The sequence below is a fragment of the Psammomys obesus genome, unplaced genomic scaffold (genome assembly GCF_907164565.1).
Source record: "Psammomys obesus unplaced genomic scaffold, mPsaObe1.curated_primary_1811, whole genome shotgun sequence".
NCBI classification, from domain to species: Eukaryota; Metazoa; Chordata; class Mammalia; order Rodentia; family Muridae; genus Psammomys; species Psammomys obesus.
The window spans coordinates 5,373,576-5,393,933 of NW_026596430.1; the positions used below are offsets into that span (position 1 = coordinate 5,373,576).

At 44.6% G+C, this 20,358-nt stretch overlaps 1 protein-coding gene across 3 annotated transcripts in view; it reads right to left on the bottom strand.

Moving 5' to 3' along the window:
- The window catches only part of Tspan14 (tetraspanin 14), a 61,476-nt gene that overhangs the window by 14,450 nt on the left and 26,668 nt on the right, over positions 1–20,358 (bottom strand). For all 3 annotated transcript variants that reach the window (XM_055597845.1, XM_055597846.1, XM_055597847.1), the window contains one exon: positions 14,927–15,024. In XM_055597845.1, coding sequence (XP_055453820.1) covers positions 14,927–15,007 — 81 coding nt within the window. In that variant the 5' untranslated portion in view covers positions 15,008–15,024. The remainder of the gene's footprint in view (positions 1–14,926; positions 15,025–20,358) is intronic.

Below are 20,358 nucleotides of genomic sequence, written 5' to 3' on the forward strand. Positions count from 1 at the left end.
TCTGCCAAAGAATGTAAATCTGCAAAGCTGTGCAGATGCAAGCAGGCTCCCATTCATGTCACTCACACACACACACACACACACACACACACACACACACCCTCCTTCAAGACCTGTAGAAATCAGTCACAGCTGTGCAACAATGTTTTCTCTTACAATGACTAAAAATAAGGACACCTCTATTCTCCCATTGTCTTAAAGGAAGAAGTGAAGTTAACTCACACCAGAAAGACAGGAACTTAACAGCCACATGTCAGATCATGGGTCCAGTGAATATTGCCCAAGGCAGGAACTCTGGAGACCAATTATGGTCACAGAGCCTGAGAGAGGACCAGACAAGGGAAGTGAGCTTGGGCAGCTCCAAGAGTGAGTGGCAAACCTATCGCTTTCTACCCAGACCTCCCAGACAGATGTAAAACAAATGTAGAACCATTCGTCCAAAGTCACACAGCTAGCTGGTGATAGACTTAAGAACCCATCTGGATATTTCTACTCCTGACAACATTTTATCTCACTACCCACAGGGTACCAGGACAGAAGAACAAGAAGAATTCTGAGTCACTTACCCTAAAGAGTATCTACAGAAGGCAAAGTGAGAAAGGGTTCCACAGAGGAGCTTCTAGGCTGTACAACTCTCAAAGAACATGACTTACACAGCCAGGTGTGAAGAAGGTGCATTCTAAAAGTCTATGTCCCAACCAGAGAGAAGGATCTCTCTGAGAGTCACTGTAAAGATTCAGGAAAAATTACAGGACTAAAAGGTGTCACTGGGACAATGGGTTAAAGAAGTTCATAGTACAATAAAAGGAGTTCTAGCACCTAGGTTATTAAGTGAAAATCTCTGGGTTACCTTCCCTAGGGTTAACTGATCTGGAAGGCCCCGGACACATGTAGAACAGCACACAACAACAATACCACAACCCCCTCTGTATTAGTCAGGCTTCTGTAGAGGATCGGAACTAATAGAATGAATGCACATATGTATAAAAGGAATTTATCAGAATGCCTTATAGGCTGTGGTCCAGCTAGTTTACCAATAGCTGCCTACCAAAAGAAAGTCCAAGAATCCAGTAGTTGCTCAGCCCACAAGGCTGGATGTCTCAGCTGGTCTTCAGTATATGCTGGTATCCCAAAGAGGTTGGCTCTATGGCCAGAGAAGGAATGGACTTGCCAGAGAGAGCAAAAAGGCAAACAGAAAAAGCTTCCAGTTCCCTTCCTCTATGTCCTTGTACAGGCTGCCAGTAGAATGTGTGTGGCCCAGATTAAAGGTATATCTTCCCACCACAAAAAATCCAAATTAAAAGTGGGTCTTCCCAATTCAAATGATTTAATTAAGAAAAAAAAATCCCTCACACATGTACCCAGCTACTTGGGTTTTAATTATTTCTAGATGTGGGCAAGTTGACACCCAAGATTAGCCATCACACCTCCAAAAAACAAAAAACAAGAGATCCTACTGGTACATCCTAAGATTGCCACAGGCTTGCATTACTCTGGAAGCCCCAAGAATCCCCTCATAATAAGGGTAAGCCTGCTGCACTTTACCTAAGGAGGATCAAGTCCCGTAACTGTCTAAGCCCTTCTAGACAAAAGGAAGAAAAAGTCCCAATACCAAGCAGGGCAAGAGCACTCACCCAGGACTCAATGGCCTTGGTCCCTTGCACAACTGCTATAAGTCTAAGTGTGTACGGCAACTCTTGCAGGCTCCAAACATCTTGTCTTTCCACTAAGTAGCAAGGCAACACTTTGAGGTTCTGCTCTGCTGAGCTCTGGTTCTCAGTCTTTTCACAGGCTGATGATCAGAACCAGTTTCCTAGGCCTCCTTCTAGATTTCTCAGAAACAAGAAGCAGGGATCCCAATGAAACACCATACAGTCCGGAACAGTACTAAATATATAACACAGGTCAGCAGCCCAGGGCCCAGGGTTAGCTCTGCAACATTCTAGCAAGTGGACCTCCTGCAAGTGGTGGTGGGGTGGGGGGCTTCTCTGTACCTATGCTTTCCTCCACATGACAGAGATGGCCCTCTACAGGTTGAAAGGACTGGCAAAGGCCTCTAGCAAGATTTGCTTACACAGGGGAGCCCTGCTCTCCTGAGTACAAGCAGAGCCCAGGACTGAAGGGCCAGCTGGGTGACCCCTCATTCAATTACACCTACTGCACTGAAGGCTGTGTCCCCAGTAGTGGTTAATCTTAATCTCCAATTTGCACAACTTAGAATCAACTAGAAGACATATGTATTTCCAAAGAGGTTTACCTGAGGTAGTAAGACCACCATTTCAGACGGAGGTCCTAGACTGAACAAAAAAGAAGAATGGAGCACCAGTATTCCTCTCCCTCTGCTTCCTGACTATGACCAGCCACCTAAAACTAGCTTTTTTATTATTTACACAGTACTCTGCCTACATATTTCTATCTACACACCAGAAGAGGGCACCAGATCTCATTGTAGATAGTTATAAGCCACCATATGGTTGCTGGGAATTGAACTTAGGACCATTGGAAGAACAGCCAGTACTCTTAACCTCTGAGCCATCTCTCCAGCCCCCAAAACTACCTTTTGCTTAAGTTTTGTCAGGTACTTTTTCCCAATATAGAGAAAGCAGCTATTACAGTCTTACTCCTGACAGTTCCCAAACAGTCTGTTATACTAAAGAAAAAGAACCCCATCCAGAGGCTCAGCTTCTGCTTCTGAAGAAAACAGAGATACAGAATGGGGGGGGGGGGGGCAGGAAGGATGTGAACACAAAGCAGGAGAGAACAGGGCCAGAAGAAATTATACCATCAAGTTTGTTCTTCATACATCCCAAGGCTTTGAGCAGCCATTCATCTCTGCAGCTCCATTTCACAATCAAGTACCTCTACTGGCTATGGTTTGCAACCTAAGTCCTGCCAGGTAGGATGCAAAGCCAAGGTCCTGGCACACTCCAGAATCCCAAGGTCTGTGAGCTCACAGGATAGGAGAGCTACCTGAGACTCCTTCAAATGCCAATCAATGATTCAACTAAACTTGGAGTCAGATTGGCCTCCAGAAGGTACAGACCCTAAACCAGGATTTGTAAACCTTCCTAATGCAGCCACCTTTTAATATAGCTCCTCATGGTGTGTGGTGACCTCCAACCATAAAATCATTTTCATTGCTACTTCATAACTGCAATTTTGCTACTGTTATGAATCATGAAGCAAATATCTGTTTTCTGGTGGTCTTAGGCAACCTCTGTGAAGGTTGTTCAACAACCTTCACAAGAGGTAGTGACCCACTGCCTTAAAAACCACTGCTCTAAACCCAACCTGGCCTTGAAAGTCCACCCAGTGGGCTGAGCATTGATTCGGTCATAATGTTATCTATTGGGGTTATACACCCCTGCCCACTAGGAATAGTGGAACCCTGGTAGCTCTTAACAGAGCAGGGAATCTCTTTCCAAACAATCCCATCTTAAAAGTCTGAACTGAGGACTTGCCAAATGGCTCAGAGGGTAAAGACATTAGTCTGATGTCTTGATTTGATCCCCAGATCCCACAGCGGAAGGAGAAAATGGACTGCCTAAAGTTGCACTCTGATCTCCACATACACACCAGGGAACATGCATATGCACGCACGCGCGCGCGCACACATACACACATACACACATACACACACACACACACACACACACAATCAATACTAATAAATATAATAAACACCCATTTTTAAAGTCCAAAAAGAACCACCTCTCAAAGGAAGTTGGAAAGTCTGAGAAACAGAGGGGAGGCTGGGACAGCTTTCTCAGCTTCCTCATTATAAGGGAAATGGGGCCCAAGGCAGGAGGCACCATACCCCAGGTCACAAAGCTATCACACACCAGCTTTTCCTCCCTCCGGATGGGTGGCTGCTGTGAACAAGAAGCAGATGTGCCCTCTACAGCACTGCAGGCGACCCAGGGTTAGCTCTGCAACATTCTAGCAAGTGGACTTCCTGCAAGTGGTGGGGGGGTGGGGGGCTTCTCTGTACCTATGCTTTCCTCCACATGACAGAGATGGCCCTCTATAGGTTGAAAGGACTGGCAAAGGCCTCTAGCAAAATTTGCTTACACAGAGGAACCCTGCTCTCCTGAGTACAAGCAGAGCCCAGGACTGAAGGGCCAGCTGGGGAGTTCAATTCCAGGGGCCCAGAAAAGGGGCAAGGACTGCTCCAGGGTCAGCTTCCACCGTGACACTGATAACTTGAAACCCCCCCCCCACCCACCCAGTAATTTGAGGTCAAGGAAAAGCAGAGGAAGAACAGTCATCCAAGGGAGGCTCTAGGCAGCACCCCAGCATGACAATCTCTGTTTTCAGTGTCCCAGTGATTAAACAGAGAGAAATCTAGGTTACTAAACCAGGGCCAGACAGTAAACATTCTTAGTTCTACGTGTTCTATGAGCTCTGCTGCAACTGTTCCATTGGCTGTGAACATGGGGAGAAGCCAGAGATGATAGACAAATGATGGATATGGCCCTGTTCCAGTGAAAATTATGTGCAGAACAAGCAGAACCAGGTCTGACCTGCAGGCCACAGACGGCCAAGCCCACGAATAAACTATCACACTAAAACCATCTGGACCTGGGCACGAAGACAGGATTTCCTTCAGTTCAGCCACATAAATTCTGCGTATCTCTAACCCTGTATGTTCCTGTATTATTTTAGAAGTTCTTTTCTGGTTTGTTTTGTTTTCCGAGACAGGGTTTCTCTCGGTGTAGCTCTGGGACTCACTCTGTAGACTTTGCTTGCCACAACTCAAGAGAATGACCTGATTCTGCCTCCTAGGTGCTGGAATTAAAAGCATATGCCATCACTGCCCGCTATTTTAGCAGCTTTTAACAGCTCACAACTATATGCAACTCATGACACACACCCATAATAAGACAGAAGAATCCTCTCATGAAAAAGTACCTGGCATCCAGGATTTAAAAGAAAAGAGAGAGAGAGAGAGAGAGAGAGAGAGAGAGAGAGATACCTGTAATAAGGTGGCTGAAATCAACCAATGGGGGACAATGGAACAAAAGCAAAAACAGAATTAGCAAAGACTTGAAGACAAACACCATATATGCTGGAATTTATAGGAAAACATATGTGACAAGGGAAAGGGAGCAAAAGAAAGATATAAAAAGACTGTTGTGGGGCACTCAGGAGGCAGATCTTTGTGAATCTGAGGCCAGCCTGGTCTACAAAGTTCCAGGACAACAACAGATACATAATGAAATCTTTTCTCTTACCATGTACAGAATGCATTGCAGTTCACACTGAGAAAGGGAAACACATGTAGAACACTTCCAGACACAGGTATAGGCAATAATTTTCTGGATAGAACCCTAATAGCACAAAAAAAAAAAAAAAATAGGCCCAAGAAATGACAAACAGGATTACATGAAATTGAAAAGCTCCTGCATGCACGCACAAGCACACACAAAATGACTTGATGGACAGCCTACAGAATGGAAGAACTACAAGAACTACATTAGACTAAGGGGTTTAAGTTAATATATAGAATCGCAAAAACTAACCACTAAAAAACAAAAAGGAAAGTACCCAAAATGCCAATCAATAAATAGACCAATGAACTAAATGGATACAGACCTGGGGTCTGATTACGTAGCTCTCACTAGCCTAGAACTCACCCTGTAGATCACATACTGGCCTCAAATTCAAGAGATCCATCTGCCTCTGGCTCCTTAGTGCTGGGATTAAAGGTATGCATTAATTCATCTGCCTTTTTTTCCCCCAGTAAATACATATATTTTGAGAACTCAACATGCCCTGCCGTCAGGAAGATACAAATTAAAACTACTCTAAGATCCCATGTCACTCTGGTCAGAATGGCTAGTATGATGAAAGCAAGTGCTGGCTGGTAACAGTATGGCAAAATGGGGGTCCTTATATAATGTTTGTGGGAGTATAAACTGCTCAGCCACTACTGAAAATCATTGTGAGGCTTCACAAAAATCTCATATGTGGATTGAGGCCAGAAAACCAGAAGGTGCCCATGAGACGCAATTAAAAGGTTTCAAAGACAGGGTGTGGGGTGGCAATAGAAGACACGATATGAACTGGAATTGGGAATACTCAAAGTAGAAGGGCAAGGCAGGGATAGGAAGGAAGGTAGATGAAGGCAGGAGATAAACCAACACTAAGATGGCATGAAAATGCCATGAGGAAATACAGGGTGCAGAGGGCACAAGTTGTCTCGGGTATCTTCTCTGTTGACCCAGGAACCTGCCTTCTGAGTATCTGCCCAGTTTTATGTAAGTTCTGGGATCTGAATTCCAGTCCTCACTTTGACAGTGAATCGATTTATCCTTTGAGCCCTCTCCCCAGACCCTCAAGAGAATTAAAAGAGATTTCTGAAAAAGAAAAATAAGCAAAACACCAAGCACAAACATGATGGAATGGAGTCACTCCCACCCACAAGGTGGACCTCCCTGACAGTTGCCATGCCAGAGAGCTACTGGCACAAAAGGGATGTGGACAGACATACACAACTTGAGCTTGCACACACCCTGTGGATATGTATCAACTATGTGCCAGGCATTAGCCTCCATGCACCTGGGACGGCCTTCCTCAATAAATTCCGTAGTGGTCTCAGCTTCACACATGGCTGAGGCCGATATTCCTAGCCACACCTTAGCTCTAGGAAAGTCCCTGACTAGGCCAGTCCTTGTCCTCTGCCCTCAGCCTTGGCAAGACCAAGTTTGAGGATATACACATTCCTACCTATGTCAAGAGATAAGCAAAACACTTCCTATGCACTGGGGCAGCTCTTCTGGAAAAGTTATTTTGACTGGCTAAATGTGTCAGCCAGGTCAAATCAATGTGCACACCTTTGACCCACTTAATTGCACTCCTAGGAATCCATTTCAGCAATAACTTCCCTCTCTTTCCTACAGGGAAGAATCTATACTACATAAAACCTGGTCTCTACAACCTTATCTAGAATAGTGAAAAAGTGAAACAACCTAAATGTCTCACGTGGGAGTTTCTACAAAAACCCACCCAAAGACTGTGTGGCAAAAACCTAAAATGTTCTACACTAGTAATGCTGATGTGAAAATGTAGCCCTCCAGATTTTAAGGATACTACCCATGAGAACATGAAAATACATACACCAACTGCAGCACGAAAAAGAAATGCAAGTTTCCTGGGATACCTTGTTTAGTCTACTGGAACTCATGTAACTGCAGAAAGTTCACTCAAACATTCTTGAAAAAAAAGTTACCATATTTCAGCAGTGAAAACGAAACTATATCATATCATTATTAAAATAGTAGATTCTCCTCTTTCACATGCATCATTTAAAAGACAGAAGCAAAGGAGCTACAGATGTAGCTCATTTGGTAGGATCCTTGCCTAGCACGCATGAAGGCCTAGGTTCAAACCCCAGTACTACATGATAAGTGGTCTTTGCCAGGAAGGCCATCAGAAATTCAAGGTCACTCGCAGCTACATGAGACCTTATCTGAATGGGCAGGGGAAGAGTTGGTGAAGAGAGAATGAGAACACACATGATGGAAGTTGAGAAACTGACTGCAATCAGACCTGGGTCTCATACAACATGGCTAGAGCTCAATGGGAGAAAAAAGCCAATTCTTTATCAATTGAGGGATGGGTTGGAGCTATGCTTTCTACCAGGCTTCTTGCTGTCTCTCTAGAGTAGGACAGCCTCCTGTCCTGGTGTGCCAAGAGTAGACTGGGGCTCATTTGTTGTTCAGGCAAAACTATCAATAACCTCTCCCTTGTTCTTAAGTTTCCTGACCCAGACTATAAATTATGTTCACCTTACACATAGGTAGTATCAGACACCTTGACGGAGAGAGCTTTAAGTCATGTACAGAGCTCAGGTACTCATGTCGTTGTTCCACTGTCTCAATCAGACACAACGCTGCACTGTTAGGCTCAGATTCTAACTCCCCAAATTTACAAGCCAGAAAGTTATGGCTCAAACTTAAAATCATTAAGGATGTCAATGACAGAGAGTTATTTTTTGTAAGCATTTTTGAAATTAAAGGTGTGCAGGAGACTCTCCTTGTGCACACAGGCCTGTCTGCATTTAGAAGAGATGGAATCTTCATTTTAAATCTACCTCTGAACCAGATCTAAGCAAGGGCTTTATCTGAACTTGTGGAAATTATAGTAAATGCTTATGGGGGAAAAGCAATCTTGAGATGCAGATAATACCCTTCAAGAACATTGAGGAAGTAAAATCCAAGAAAATGCACATGCTTTACAGAACTGGGCTGTGTGTAAACAAAGACAGTCCTTCCACAGCTCCTGCAGCCTTGCTTCTCAGTTTCTCTTCCTCTGCCTACTAAAATGAGACATTTCTTTTTAAATTGTAGTGAAACACACATAACTTATTTTCCCCATGTTCAAGTGTTCAGCTTGGTGGTACTAAGTACATCACAACAGGGTCAGCCATTATCACAATCCATCAGAGAACTCCTTTTCTATTACAAAACAGAAACCAGAGCCTCTAAACAGCAATTCCATGCTATGGTTGGATTGTGTCCCCATGACCCAGGTGTTAGAGACTTTATCCTCATCGCAACAATGTTGAAAAGGGGTTTTTCAGAGAGTAGGTAGTCCGGATGGCTGGATGAATTCCTGCTAAGGTGGGCTCGCCATAAAACTGAGTTTGAAGGATGCAGACAAAGCACAGCAGCAAAGCACTAACCTAGTACCCACGGGCCCATGTGCATCCCTACCACTATATAAAGACAGAGAAAAAGAGAAGCTGAGTTTAGTCTCCCTTTCCCCTCTTTCATTTTCTCACCCATATGATGCTTTCCATCATGTTATAACTTCCCCAATCTTGAACTTCCCAGCCTCTAGAACAGTGGTCCTCAACCTTCCTAATGCTGTGACCCTTTAGTAGGGTTCTTCAGGTTGTGGTAACCCCAACCATAAAATTATTTTCGTTGCTACTTCATAACTATAATTTTGCTACTGTTTTGAATAGTAATATAAATATCTGTGTTTTCTGATGGTCTTAGGAGACCCATGCAAAAGAGTCATTCACTTTCCAAAGGGGTTGCAACCCACAGGTTGAGAGCCACTACTCTGGAACCATGCACCGAATAAACTTCTCTGGTTATAAATGGTCCAGCTTCTGTAATCTGTAATAGCAGCACAAATGGACTAAGACCCTCCTCCCCATTTTCACCTAAAATTTCACAGAATTCCACTTTCTATGTCTGTTTACTACTCTGGTTACACTGAAATCAAACTGTTCTTTTGCTTTTTTTAAAAAAAAATTGTCTGTTTTTTAATTATTATTAATTTTTACAATTTATTCACTTTGCCTCCCAGTTATAGTCCCTCCTTCATCTCCACCCTCCTGTCCTCTTCCTCCCTTATCTCCCTCCCTTAGTCCACTGATAGGGAAGGTCCTCATCCCCTACTATATGACTCTAGCCTACCAGGTCTTGTCAGGATTGCCTGGATCTTCTTCCTCTGTGGGCTGGACAGGTCGGTCCACCAAGGGGAAAGTGATCAGATAGCAGGCAACCAAGTTCATGTCAGAGACTGCCCCTGCTCCCCTTACTAGGGAACCAACATGGAGACTGAGCTGCCTATGGGCTACATCTGAGCAGGCAGTCTACGTCCTCTCCATGCATGGTCCTTGGTTGATACATCAGTCTCTGCAGGTCCCCTGGACCAAGATTTTGGGGCTTTGTTGGAGGAAATCATTAAATTTGTAGGCAATTTCTAGGATGGAACTAGAAAAGATCATCCTGACAGAGGTAGCCCAGAAGCAGAAAGACACGCATGGTATATACTCACTTATAAGCAGATATTAGTCATACAATATAAGATAAACATACTAAAATCTACAGACCTAAAAAAGCTAAACAACAGGAGGACCCGAGGGACGATGCTTAATCCTCATTCAGAAGGGCAAACAGAATAAACACCAGAAGCAGTAGAAGAGAGGGAATAATACAGGAGCCTACCAAAGATGTCCTCTGAAAGACTCCAGCCAGCAGGGGATCAAAGCAGATGCAGAGAATCACAGCCAAACTTTGGGCAGAGTTTAGGGAGTCTTATGGAAGAAGAAGGAGATAGAAAGACCAGGAGGGGACAGGAGCTCCAAACTGTTTTTGTTTTTTTTTTTTTTTGTTTTGTTTTTTTTTTTTTTTTGTTTTTGTTTTTGTTTTGTATGGGCTTATTCTGCTTAACATAATGTCCTAAAGATTCATCCACACTGTAGTGTGTGCCCTAGAGTAATTTAGGCTCTCTTGGCAGGCAAATACTAATTTCCTGACCACCTGATCATCAATGGCCACAAGTTGCTTCTACATTTTGGCTGTGGTGTACAAACAATTTCAATTCTTTCAATTCTTCTGAATATATCTCCAGAAGTAGGGTTGCTAGAACAGATAATTTCATTGTTAACCTCAAGTAATACCAGCCTGCTATTACAGATGTCACTTGCTTCTACAACAACAATATACAAGATCATCAATTTCTTCACAGCCACACCAACACTTATTTTCTGCTTTTTTTTTTTATTTTTTAAAGAAAACACATCACATCTTTGTGGGCATGAGGTAATATCATATTGTGGTTTTGATTTGCATTTCCTTGAGTTGAACTGAGACTCTGAACTAGAAACAGGTCTAGCACAACCAAAAAACGACGACCAAAGGAAAAGGGGGGCTGATGCTAGTGCTCTCAAATCCCTAGGCTTGCTGGAAGCCATCATCCCAGTGTAAAGAACCTCAAGCAGCCTAACTCACTGACTCCACAGGCAGCAGCATCTACATCTTACTAGCTGGATGATGGTCCCTCGGACCCCAGCCTCAAAGTCAGAAAAAGAAAGCTGACAAAAATTGCTGAGTGCTACAGGGATCTATCCACTAAAGATAGTGACCATGGGAACAATGCTAAAGAGGCAAATGGCTCAGCTGTAGCTCGTCTGTCCCTACACCTCAACCTGGTCACAGAAACAACAGGCTGCCTTCTGTTTACTCAAGCAGGACTACTAAGCTGCCCTTCCCCACCAAAACAAACCAAACAAACATTGTGTGTGGAAAATGAGCCAGGCTTTAATTCAAAGTAATCCAAAAGGGGGGGGAGGGCAAAAATGAAAATGAAATAAAACCAGCTGTAAACAGTTTATTTCTGAAGCCGAATGACAGAAACATGAGGCTTGTTACATTTTTTCTATTTTTTCCATCTAAAAAAAGAAAACTCGGAAGCCATATGGACTTAGCACGCCATTTTCTATTTTTTTTCCCTAAAACCTTGTAAGGGAGACGACAGGCAGCAGAGATCCACATTAACGTTTCTCAATGATAACACCAGGCTTTTCAGGGTCACTAGATTCAGGGCAGAGGCCAGACTGTATCCAGGTACCCAGAGCAGGCTGACCTCTGTGAGCTTCCCAGGTCTCAGTGAGTCTCGCCGCATGAGTGTCCCTGCACAATGCTGTGTCCTACCCAGGTAGAGTAAGTTCCTGCCAGGAACGCTGGGACCATGACCAACACCAAGGGACCAGCCACCCACTTTCATTCTTGTCTATGAGGGTGTTTCCTAACTGTTCCTGTTTGTTCCCTCCTGTTCTGCCCCAGTGCTCACTAACAAAAATGATTAACTCTCAACCACATACACTAACTGCCAAGTCCGCACAATCCTTAAAGTACTACCACACACTTCAATCCGGCAGGCTTGCCGCAATTCTAGATTCACTGAACTCCACTGTTTTGTGCTATCAATGTGCAAGTAAGTAAGTCGTGTTCCCTGAGAACCAAGAAACAGTAATTAAGAACCTCGGAAGGAAGAGGTGACCAGGGACTTTGCTGTGGCAATGATTATTGTGCTGCCTGCAATAACTAGGATGAGTCAAAGGTCAAGTCAGAAGCCAAAGCAGGCTAGGCCAGGGGGCACTGACTTGGGGAAAGAGGGAGCAAGCACAGGCTCTCCAGACAGTAGCAGGTCTAAGAAGCCTCAGAGTACATGGCAAGAATGTAGTGCAGGTCTCAGCAACTGAGAGCATACTGCTGTAGTTTGCAGATCACTGGGTGCATGGCAGTGAAGGAGACTGGGAGGTCCTAGCCCACTCCTCCCCTCGTTTGCTTCCTAAGGAAAGCACTTTGCTGTCACACACTCCACATCTGACACCCCCACCAGAGGCTAAAATCAACAGTCCAGGTGATCATGGACCCTCTTAAAAATGTGTGCCAAAATAAGTCTCTCTTTTATAAGTTAACTATCACTGGCATTTTGTCATAGTGGCAGAAAGCGAACACGCACACGGAAACCCATCGATACCCATTGGGAACTAAGATGAAAGATTGTCTGAGCACAGGAAAAAGTCTGGGGTGAAAAGCCATGCTACTGCTGGCTCTTTGATCATCTCCCCCTGAGGAGGGAGCAGCCTTACCAGGCCACAGAGGAAGACAATGCAGCCAGTCCTGATGAGACCAGATAGGCTAGGGTCAGATGGAAGGGGAGGAAGACCTCCATTATCAGTGGACTGGAGAAGGGGCATGAGAGGGGAAGAGGGAGGGAGAGTGGGATTAGGAGGGAATAAGGGAGGGGGCTACAGCTGGGATACAAAATGAATAAACTTAATTAATTAAATAAATTAATTAATTTTTAAAAATGCCACTGCATTCCACCTTCTTTCTCTAGAACAGAAAACTCCTAAGTACACAGAAATACATCATCAGGACATGATGCCATAAAGCTGAGTTTGAAAAGGTAGGAAGTGGCAGGTGGAAGGTTCAGCAGTAGAACATGCATGAGCCCCAAATTTCTATCCCCAGTACTAAAGCAAAGAAAAGGGAGCAGAAGGGTCAGAAAGTGAAGAGGGGAGGGGTGGGAAGGGAAGGAGTGGAGTCTTAGTAAACACCAACTCCACAACAGAAGGAAAAGAAATTACCACCTGCTCTGCGCCCCCTTTTCCACTTGTCCCCAGTGACCAATATAAAAGCTTCTACACATTATCACTTCCCCTTAACTTCCCACACTGTGCAGTGTCTGCCTCACCCTGCCAGGTCTGGTGGCAAAACACACACAATGTAGCTCTCCAATCCCTGACCAGCTCTAACAACTGCCCAGATTTTCTTCTTTTTGAGGCCAGAATACTTGAAAGAACTGTTCCCTGACCAACCTCCTGAGTACAGCCCATCCCTTCCTATCTCCAACCAGCCACAACAACCAAGTTCACCCAACTGCAACAGAGCTGACTGTTCTTTTCTACCAGAGAAACTCCTTTTTACCTCAGGCTTGTACTCATCTTGGCTGGCTCCAAGATGGCTTTCTTCCCCCCACCTAGCCTCAGCATATCAGGCAATATTCAAATTTCTCTTTAGCTGGTTTGTACATTCATTTTGATGCTCTCTCCTTAAAATGCATTTCCAGGATGGTCTCCGACATCCTCGTAAGGTCAAAGGAACTCAAGCTTTCTACACACCCCCACCAAAGTTCCATCTCAGAGCATGGCTCAACCAGCCTTCTCCCTCACTCTGCAGTAATGCTGAAGTCAGACTACACAACCCAACACATACATAAAACCTTCCGAAAGTTAAAGAATAGAAAGCCAGGTACAGTAGCAGATGCTCATAACCCCAGCTACTCAAAAGGCTGAGGTAGGGGCGGGGGCAAGGGCGGGGGGTGCATAAGTTCAAAGGCATCCTGGGCAACAGTCTTAATCAGAATTTATATTGCTGTGATAAAACACCATTACCAAAACTTGGGGAGGAAAATACTTATTTTACCTCGCATATTACAATTCCATCACTGAGGGAGGTCAGGGCATGAACTCACACAGGACATGGAGGCAGGAGCTGATGCAGAGGCCATGGAGGAATGCTGCTTGCTGGCCTGCTCTGCACCCAGGAACATCAGTCAGATTTCTGCTTTCTTACAGCACCCGGGAAAACCAGCGAGGGGTGGCACCACCCAGAATGAGCCCTCCCCCATCAATCACTACAGATGTGCTTACAGGCAAATCTTATGGAGAGGTCTTCTCAATTGAGAGTTCCCCTTCCCAAATGACTCTAGCTTGTGTCAAACATTAAACTAGCCAGGATAGCAACTAAGACTATCTGAAAATGAAAACTACAGGAAGCTGGGGTGTAGCTTTAGTGGCAGAGTGCATGCCTAACATGCACAAGGCTTAATGTCTAGCACTGCAGAAGAAGAGGTAAAAAACGAATTGAATTTCAACACCCATTGAGGCCTGAATGCCCAGTACCGTAGGACTTGTGTTGCCTTACTTATTCTGCTCCAGTCTCCTGGCTGCCTGTTGTCCTGTGCACATACTAAGATCACTTCTGCCTCAGGATAGCCAGCCAGATAGCCTTTGCAACTACCATTCTGACTTGATCTTTCCTCCTTAAACTCCACTGGGCAGCCTCTTCATTAACCCTCAAGTCAGGCCCCAGCTTACCTCCTGCACCCTCGACTCTGCACATCCTGCCAAACACATACACACAGGAAGGAGCTGCCCTACCTACCTTCTGATGCTCAGGAAGCTAATACCATTCTTAGTATAGCACAATTTCCAGAAGTGCAGGATGTTATAGCCCTCGTTACAGCCTTCTCAGCTGTGTACTGAATATCCCCTCCCAGTATACAGAAGAGAGCCTGGCCCACAAAGCACCTGGATGCTCATGTTTTACTTTGGCATTGCTAGGATAGGAAGACTGTCACACTGAGACAGTGTCCAAAGGCTTCCTGAATCATCCAGACTGGGTTGGAGCCCTTAATCTGACTTTCAATCACATGGGTCCACCCATGACAATACTATTGGCTGGTTCTATGAGGGTAAGGCATCATGGAGCCCAACCACCACCTCTTTCCAGGGCCTCACTGGACTCTTGTCATCAGGACAATGCAAAGAATCATGACTTGGTGATGAAGGTTCCGATCACACAAGGGACCATGGCCACACCCCTGGACTTACCCAAAAGACGATGTTGTAGCTGAAGAGCAGGTACTTGTACCAGCAGCTGACCTCGGCGTTCGAGTATCTATAATAGTGCATCTTCTGAGAAGCAGGACCTGCAGGGACAGTGACTGATAAGGCACAGTCAGCTTCAAGCCTGCTCCCCAAGCACAGAAAGGCCAAAGCTCTTGTTCAACTTCCAGAAATCTGTCCCGTATGTCTATTTGTTGGTCCAAACACAGGTCTACTACCAGTGCCAACTAGAGGCTAGACAACAAGCAAGTTAAGTCAGCTTCCAGAGAGAGGGAGAGGTGGATTAGAAAGGGAAAATGACAATTTTTAAGTGTCTTCAAAGTACCAGAAACTCTACTCGGAACCTTCTTGGCTGCATTGATTATTCCATTCCACACCAAAAACACTTGAGTGCAGAAAGGTTAAGTGACTTTCCTAAGGACAAAGGATATGACAGAAAGGCTGAACACAGTAGCTCAGGCCTATAATCCCAGCTTCTGGGAAACTGCGGTAGGAGTGCTGTCATGAGTTCCAATGAGACCTTACCTCTAAAAATACATACATAAAAAAAGAAAGGACAGAACCCAGAATTTGGACCATGAAGAGTGGATTCTACTGTCCACATTCTTTTACCCACCATAGCCAAAGGAGGAGATGAAGACTTGATCACAGGAAGCCATGGTGGGAAGAAACCTGAAAGATCAGCAGGCTTGTGCAGGATACACCATGGGGACAACACAATGACCCAGTTAGGGCCCTGTATTGTTTGCCCTATTGTCTGAGACAAGCTCCAGGGCTTGACCCCTGAGGTACTGAGACCCCTGAGGCTCACAGCAGCTATCAGCATTTATCCTCACTCCATCCTCCTTTCTACCTCCTACCCCTATCCTGGCCAAATACAGTAAATCTGGACTATACTATTCCTATGGGAACAGCCTTGGAGCTGCAGAATTAATGTTGTGTTGTTTCTTATCTGTCTGTCACTAAAATGTTCACAGAGCCAGACCCACTTTCCTTTGTCATGAGCCTCAGGAATAAAGCATGGATGAATGGTGGGACAGGGTAGATTACTCAAGCTGAAAGAAGGAGGCAGGATCTAAGGCTATCATCCCAGTCCTGTGTACAGGACGGGGGTCCTACCATCTCCCCAAACCACCCCTCCACATGGACATGCAGACAAACACACTTTCAAGGGAAGGAGAGACCAGATATAGGACCAGGACCCAAGTACAAACAAAGCCACCTAGCAGTGAGGAGACAATCCCAGATACCTGAATTAACCAATTTCTGCAGTTTTCTTGAGGAGGGGCTATTTGCAAAATCAGTTTTAGGGGTGACTATGAATGTAGCTGCAGGCTTGTAATGTTCTGAGAAAAAATGCACAAAGAAGGAGCATGAACCCACATTCCTCTAGAAATGGGCCCTGCATGTACTCAGCCACACTCCAATGTATGTAATCCATGTATATGATCTAAACCTCACCACTTACTCACTCACCCTAGTTGCTACCACTCCCAGGAGAGATGGGCAAGACAGCAGGAGTGAACTCTCAGCCACCATGCAGCCCCACATCTATTCACCATCACCCCACTACCTGTTAACAAGTTTCTTGGGTGACTAGCCCATGAGGCAAGATCCATGCCTGGTGGAATAGCTACTACACACTGAGAGACTATTGTCTCTGGGAAGACAGAGTGGCTCTGCTGTCTGGGTGCAGCACCCTGGCTAGGGTGTTATGTGCCCTGCAGACACCTAACCAGGAATGACATTACAAAAACACAATAGCTGTTTGTTTCATTTGAGGACATTTGTGGGGAAGAAGAGATAATTAGAGCTAGCTGGATTGTCCTGTGTTGGAGTTAAAATTAAACCCGGGCCCACTAAACCAAACCAATTTATCTACTGAAATGTGCTGGTAAGACAGCAAAATGTCACAAGTGGTAGAAACCCTGTCCTTACAGACAAGACCACCTTGTCCTCAGAGCACCAAATGTACCCCTTCTTCCTTGGAGTTCATGGAGAAGCTGGGGAAGCAGGCCACACAAGCACCCAGATATTTAGAACTCCTAGAATGCACTCCATGGCCATAACCTTACCCAGTGAGGTTAAGAACTCTAGGGCTCATCTTCTTTGTTCTCACCAGCACACACATGTCTGCTTTGCATGGTCATGCTGATTCACCCTGTGCCCAGCTCCGGGCCTTCATTATTACCCGTGGAGACACATCGCCCTACAATTCTCCTTTAGCTCTAGTTCACAGTTCAATGTGCAGAACACACACACACACACAAGAGCACACCACAGGAAAACTTAACACTCTAGAGAGAAGATTCTCCCTGTTCAGGGTGCCATCTTCCCTCCCATCTAGCTTACCCTCCTTTGCCCCACAGGCCCCACAGGCCCCACAACCAAACAGGACACAACTCTGTCTGCACTGCACAGACCAGATGCTGTAGTCCAAGCCCTCGTTAAACAACTGCAACAGCCAAGACCTAAATTAAAAATCACAACATGTAGCTACTTCCCAACACTTGGCATCACACTAGCAGCAGGTCCACCCAATGGTGGCCACACACTCCCTAATCATCCAGGGCATAGGATACCACACTCACACAGCATATCCTACCTGCAACTTACAAACCAAGAACGTGCATAAGCATCATGTCATTTCCTTTGAACAAATGACAATTTGGGCCCTGGGTGTCCTCCTGATGGCACTTATTTCCCCATCCCCAACTCAAGGAAAACTGTTTCAAGGAGAATGAAAAACTCAGCCTTTCTCCACCCTACTCCCCAGCCCTCTGCCATAAGTCTTAGGAATGGAAATGATAGTGGCCTTGGGCCCTTTAAGGGCCTACTTTTCTCTCTTGCTAGCCTGAAGCTTTTAGTGTAGAACAACAGGAACACCAATTTTGCAGGTCAGCCTAAAATTGTCCTCTGAAACAGGGCACAATGGTCTTCCATCAGTGGAGAAGAAAACCAAGGGCCTTAGAACCTCAGGGGCAGAAAAAGGACTGAGCACTCATGAGCCACTTCCCCGGGCTCTTCCCACATTCATAACCATGATGACACCAGAAACTAGACCTGATCCCAAATGATTCCAGAGTATCCAGGGTCCCTGGGATCTCACCTCACTGGCAAAACTTAGACACATTGGTGAAGGCAACTTAGCCAAGTACCAAATGCTGATACCAGTACTCTTTACCTAAACACACACACAGTGGGAGACAGAGACAGGGACAGAGGGACAGAGGGACGGACAGACACCAATCTGGCTTCCTAAAACTCAATAAACTTCCAAAACACCAACAGACCTAGCAGAAAAGAACCTAAAACCTATTTTATATTGTTGAGAAAGCTGATTGGTAATCTGAGAATTAAATAGGTAAACATCAATCTAAACATTTAAGGGACACACCACACATGCAAGTGTAAAAACACTCTAGAGAACAGGTGTTCAGGCCCATCTCCTTCTTAATCATCTTCCCTTTCAAGGCAACAGGAAAAAAAGAAAGTAAGTATAAACTCACCACCAAATTCCCACATGATTACAAGTTAAGGTTAAAATAATAAAAGAAACATGAATTATGAAATCTTTCTGAAGGTGTAGTCCTGATGGAACATAAATGTAACAGTGACTCATAACCAATAAAACAAAAGGCTCAGGCTTAGAAGAAACAATGGCCATACATAGTATCCAGAAATGGAAGGGCAGCAGAATTCACAAATGTAAAAACAGTCATCACTAAAAAAATCCACACGTTATCCCTGGGTACTAATTCATGCTTTCAAATTTAAGAGAATTCCACCACTACTGTGGTAAGCATATCCATACCTTGCAGGCAGGAGGTGACTATGTCATTACCGTTTGGAAAGCCAACAGTTACAGACATTAAATCTGGTCATAGCCTTTAACTCATGACTCAGAATTTGCCTCAAGAAAATAAGCCAGCAGAAGAAAATGAATACACATTAAATATGAAACGTGAATATCATGGTTTGTGATTACAGAACAATTTGCAGGCATCAAAGGGAGCTGCATAGTGTGGGTCTGGAGTGATTTTCCAAAAAGGTTTCCACCACACTTGCCTTTACCATCTTGGCATTACAGACACTGATAAAGGCCACTGTAGGGGAATGGAGTATTGAGCCCACATTTACCAGGGCTTCCTAATCTATCTCATTAAAGCTGTAACCCCACTGAGTTTTCTTTTTTTTTTTTTATTAAATTTTTATGTTTTTACATTAATTACATTTTATTTGCTTTGTATCCCAGCTGTAGCCCCCTTCCTCATTCCCTCCCAATCCCACCCTCCCTCCCTCATCTCCTCCCTGCCCCTCTCCAAGTCCACTGATAGGAAAGGTCCTCCTCCCCTTCCATATGACCCTAGCCTATCAGGTCTCATCAGGACTAGTTGCAATATTCTCCTTTGTGGCCTGGCAAGGCTGCTCCTCCCTCGGGGGGGGGGGGGGGGGTCAAAGAGCCAGCCATTGAGTTCATGTCAGAGACAGTCTCTCTTCCCCTTACTAGGGAACCCACTTGGATACTGAGCTGCATTGGCTACATCTGTGCAGGGGTTCCAGGTTATATCCATGAATGTACCTTAGTTGGAGTATCATTCTCAAAAACTGCGCCTTGAGAGTTTTCTTCAATAAATTAGCACCTATTCAACTACAGAAAATTTCCAATTCAAAGAAATGAAAGTGAACTGACAGTGGGAGACCAGTAGACCACGGCTTTTCATCTGGTATGATTTGAACCTGGAATGTCTCCTGCAAGCTTATGTTTTAAATACCTATTTCCCAGAGAATGGCATCATTTGAAAGGCTCTGGGTCCTTTTAGGAGGTGGGCCTAGCTGGTAAGAGGTCATTAGGGATTAGGGTTATAAACCCATTCACTTCCTTGTTTGCACACGTTCCTACTGCCAAAATCACCACGCTTCCTTGCTGTTAACTGGGCCTCTCTGAACTGTAGGTCAAAATTAACCGACAAAGTTAATTACATTGCTTTTCTCAGGTATTTTGGTCACAGACAAGAAAACAAACTTAGCAACTCTTTGACTATGACCCATTGTGAAGACTATGTTTCATGGACTAGACGAATAGGGCAGTACTTGCCTATCATACATAAAGCCCTGGCCTCAATCCCCAGAACTGCTCTGATGAATGAATGAAGGGATTAATAAATAAATGAATGTAGTGTGCACACTTACATATACAATTTATTGAACTCCTGCTCCTTACCACATGCTATGCATTCCTTATTCCCTGTTATTTTGAATGTTTAACTTTACCTGCAATACAATATAAGAAACAACTATCACAAAACACAAGAATCTACCATCATGCTGAGAAAAAAATGACAAGCCTTTTCCATGTTAGGGGGCATTACCTTCTAGCTGACTGTGCTGGCTAGTCTTATATCAAGTTGACACAC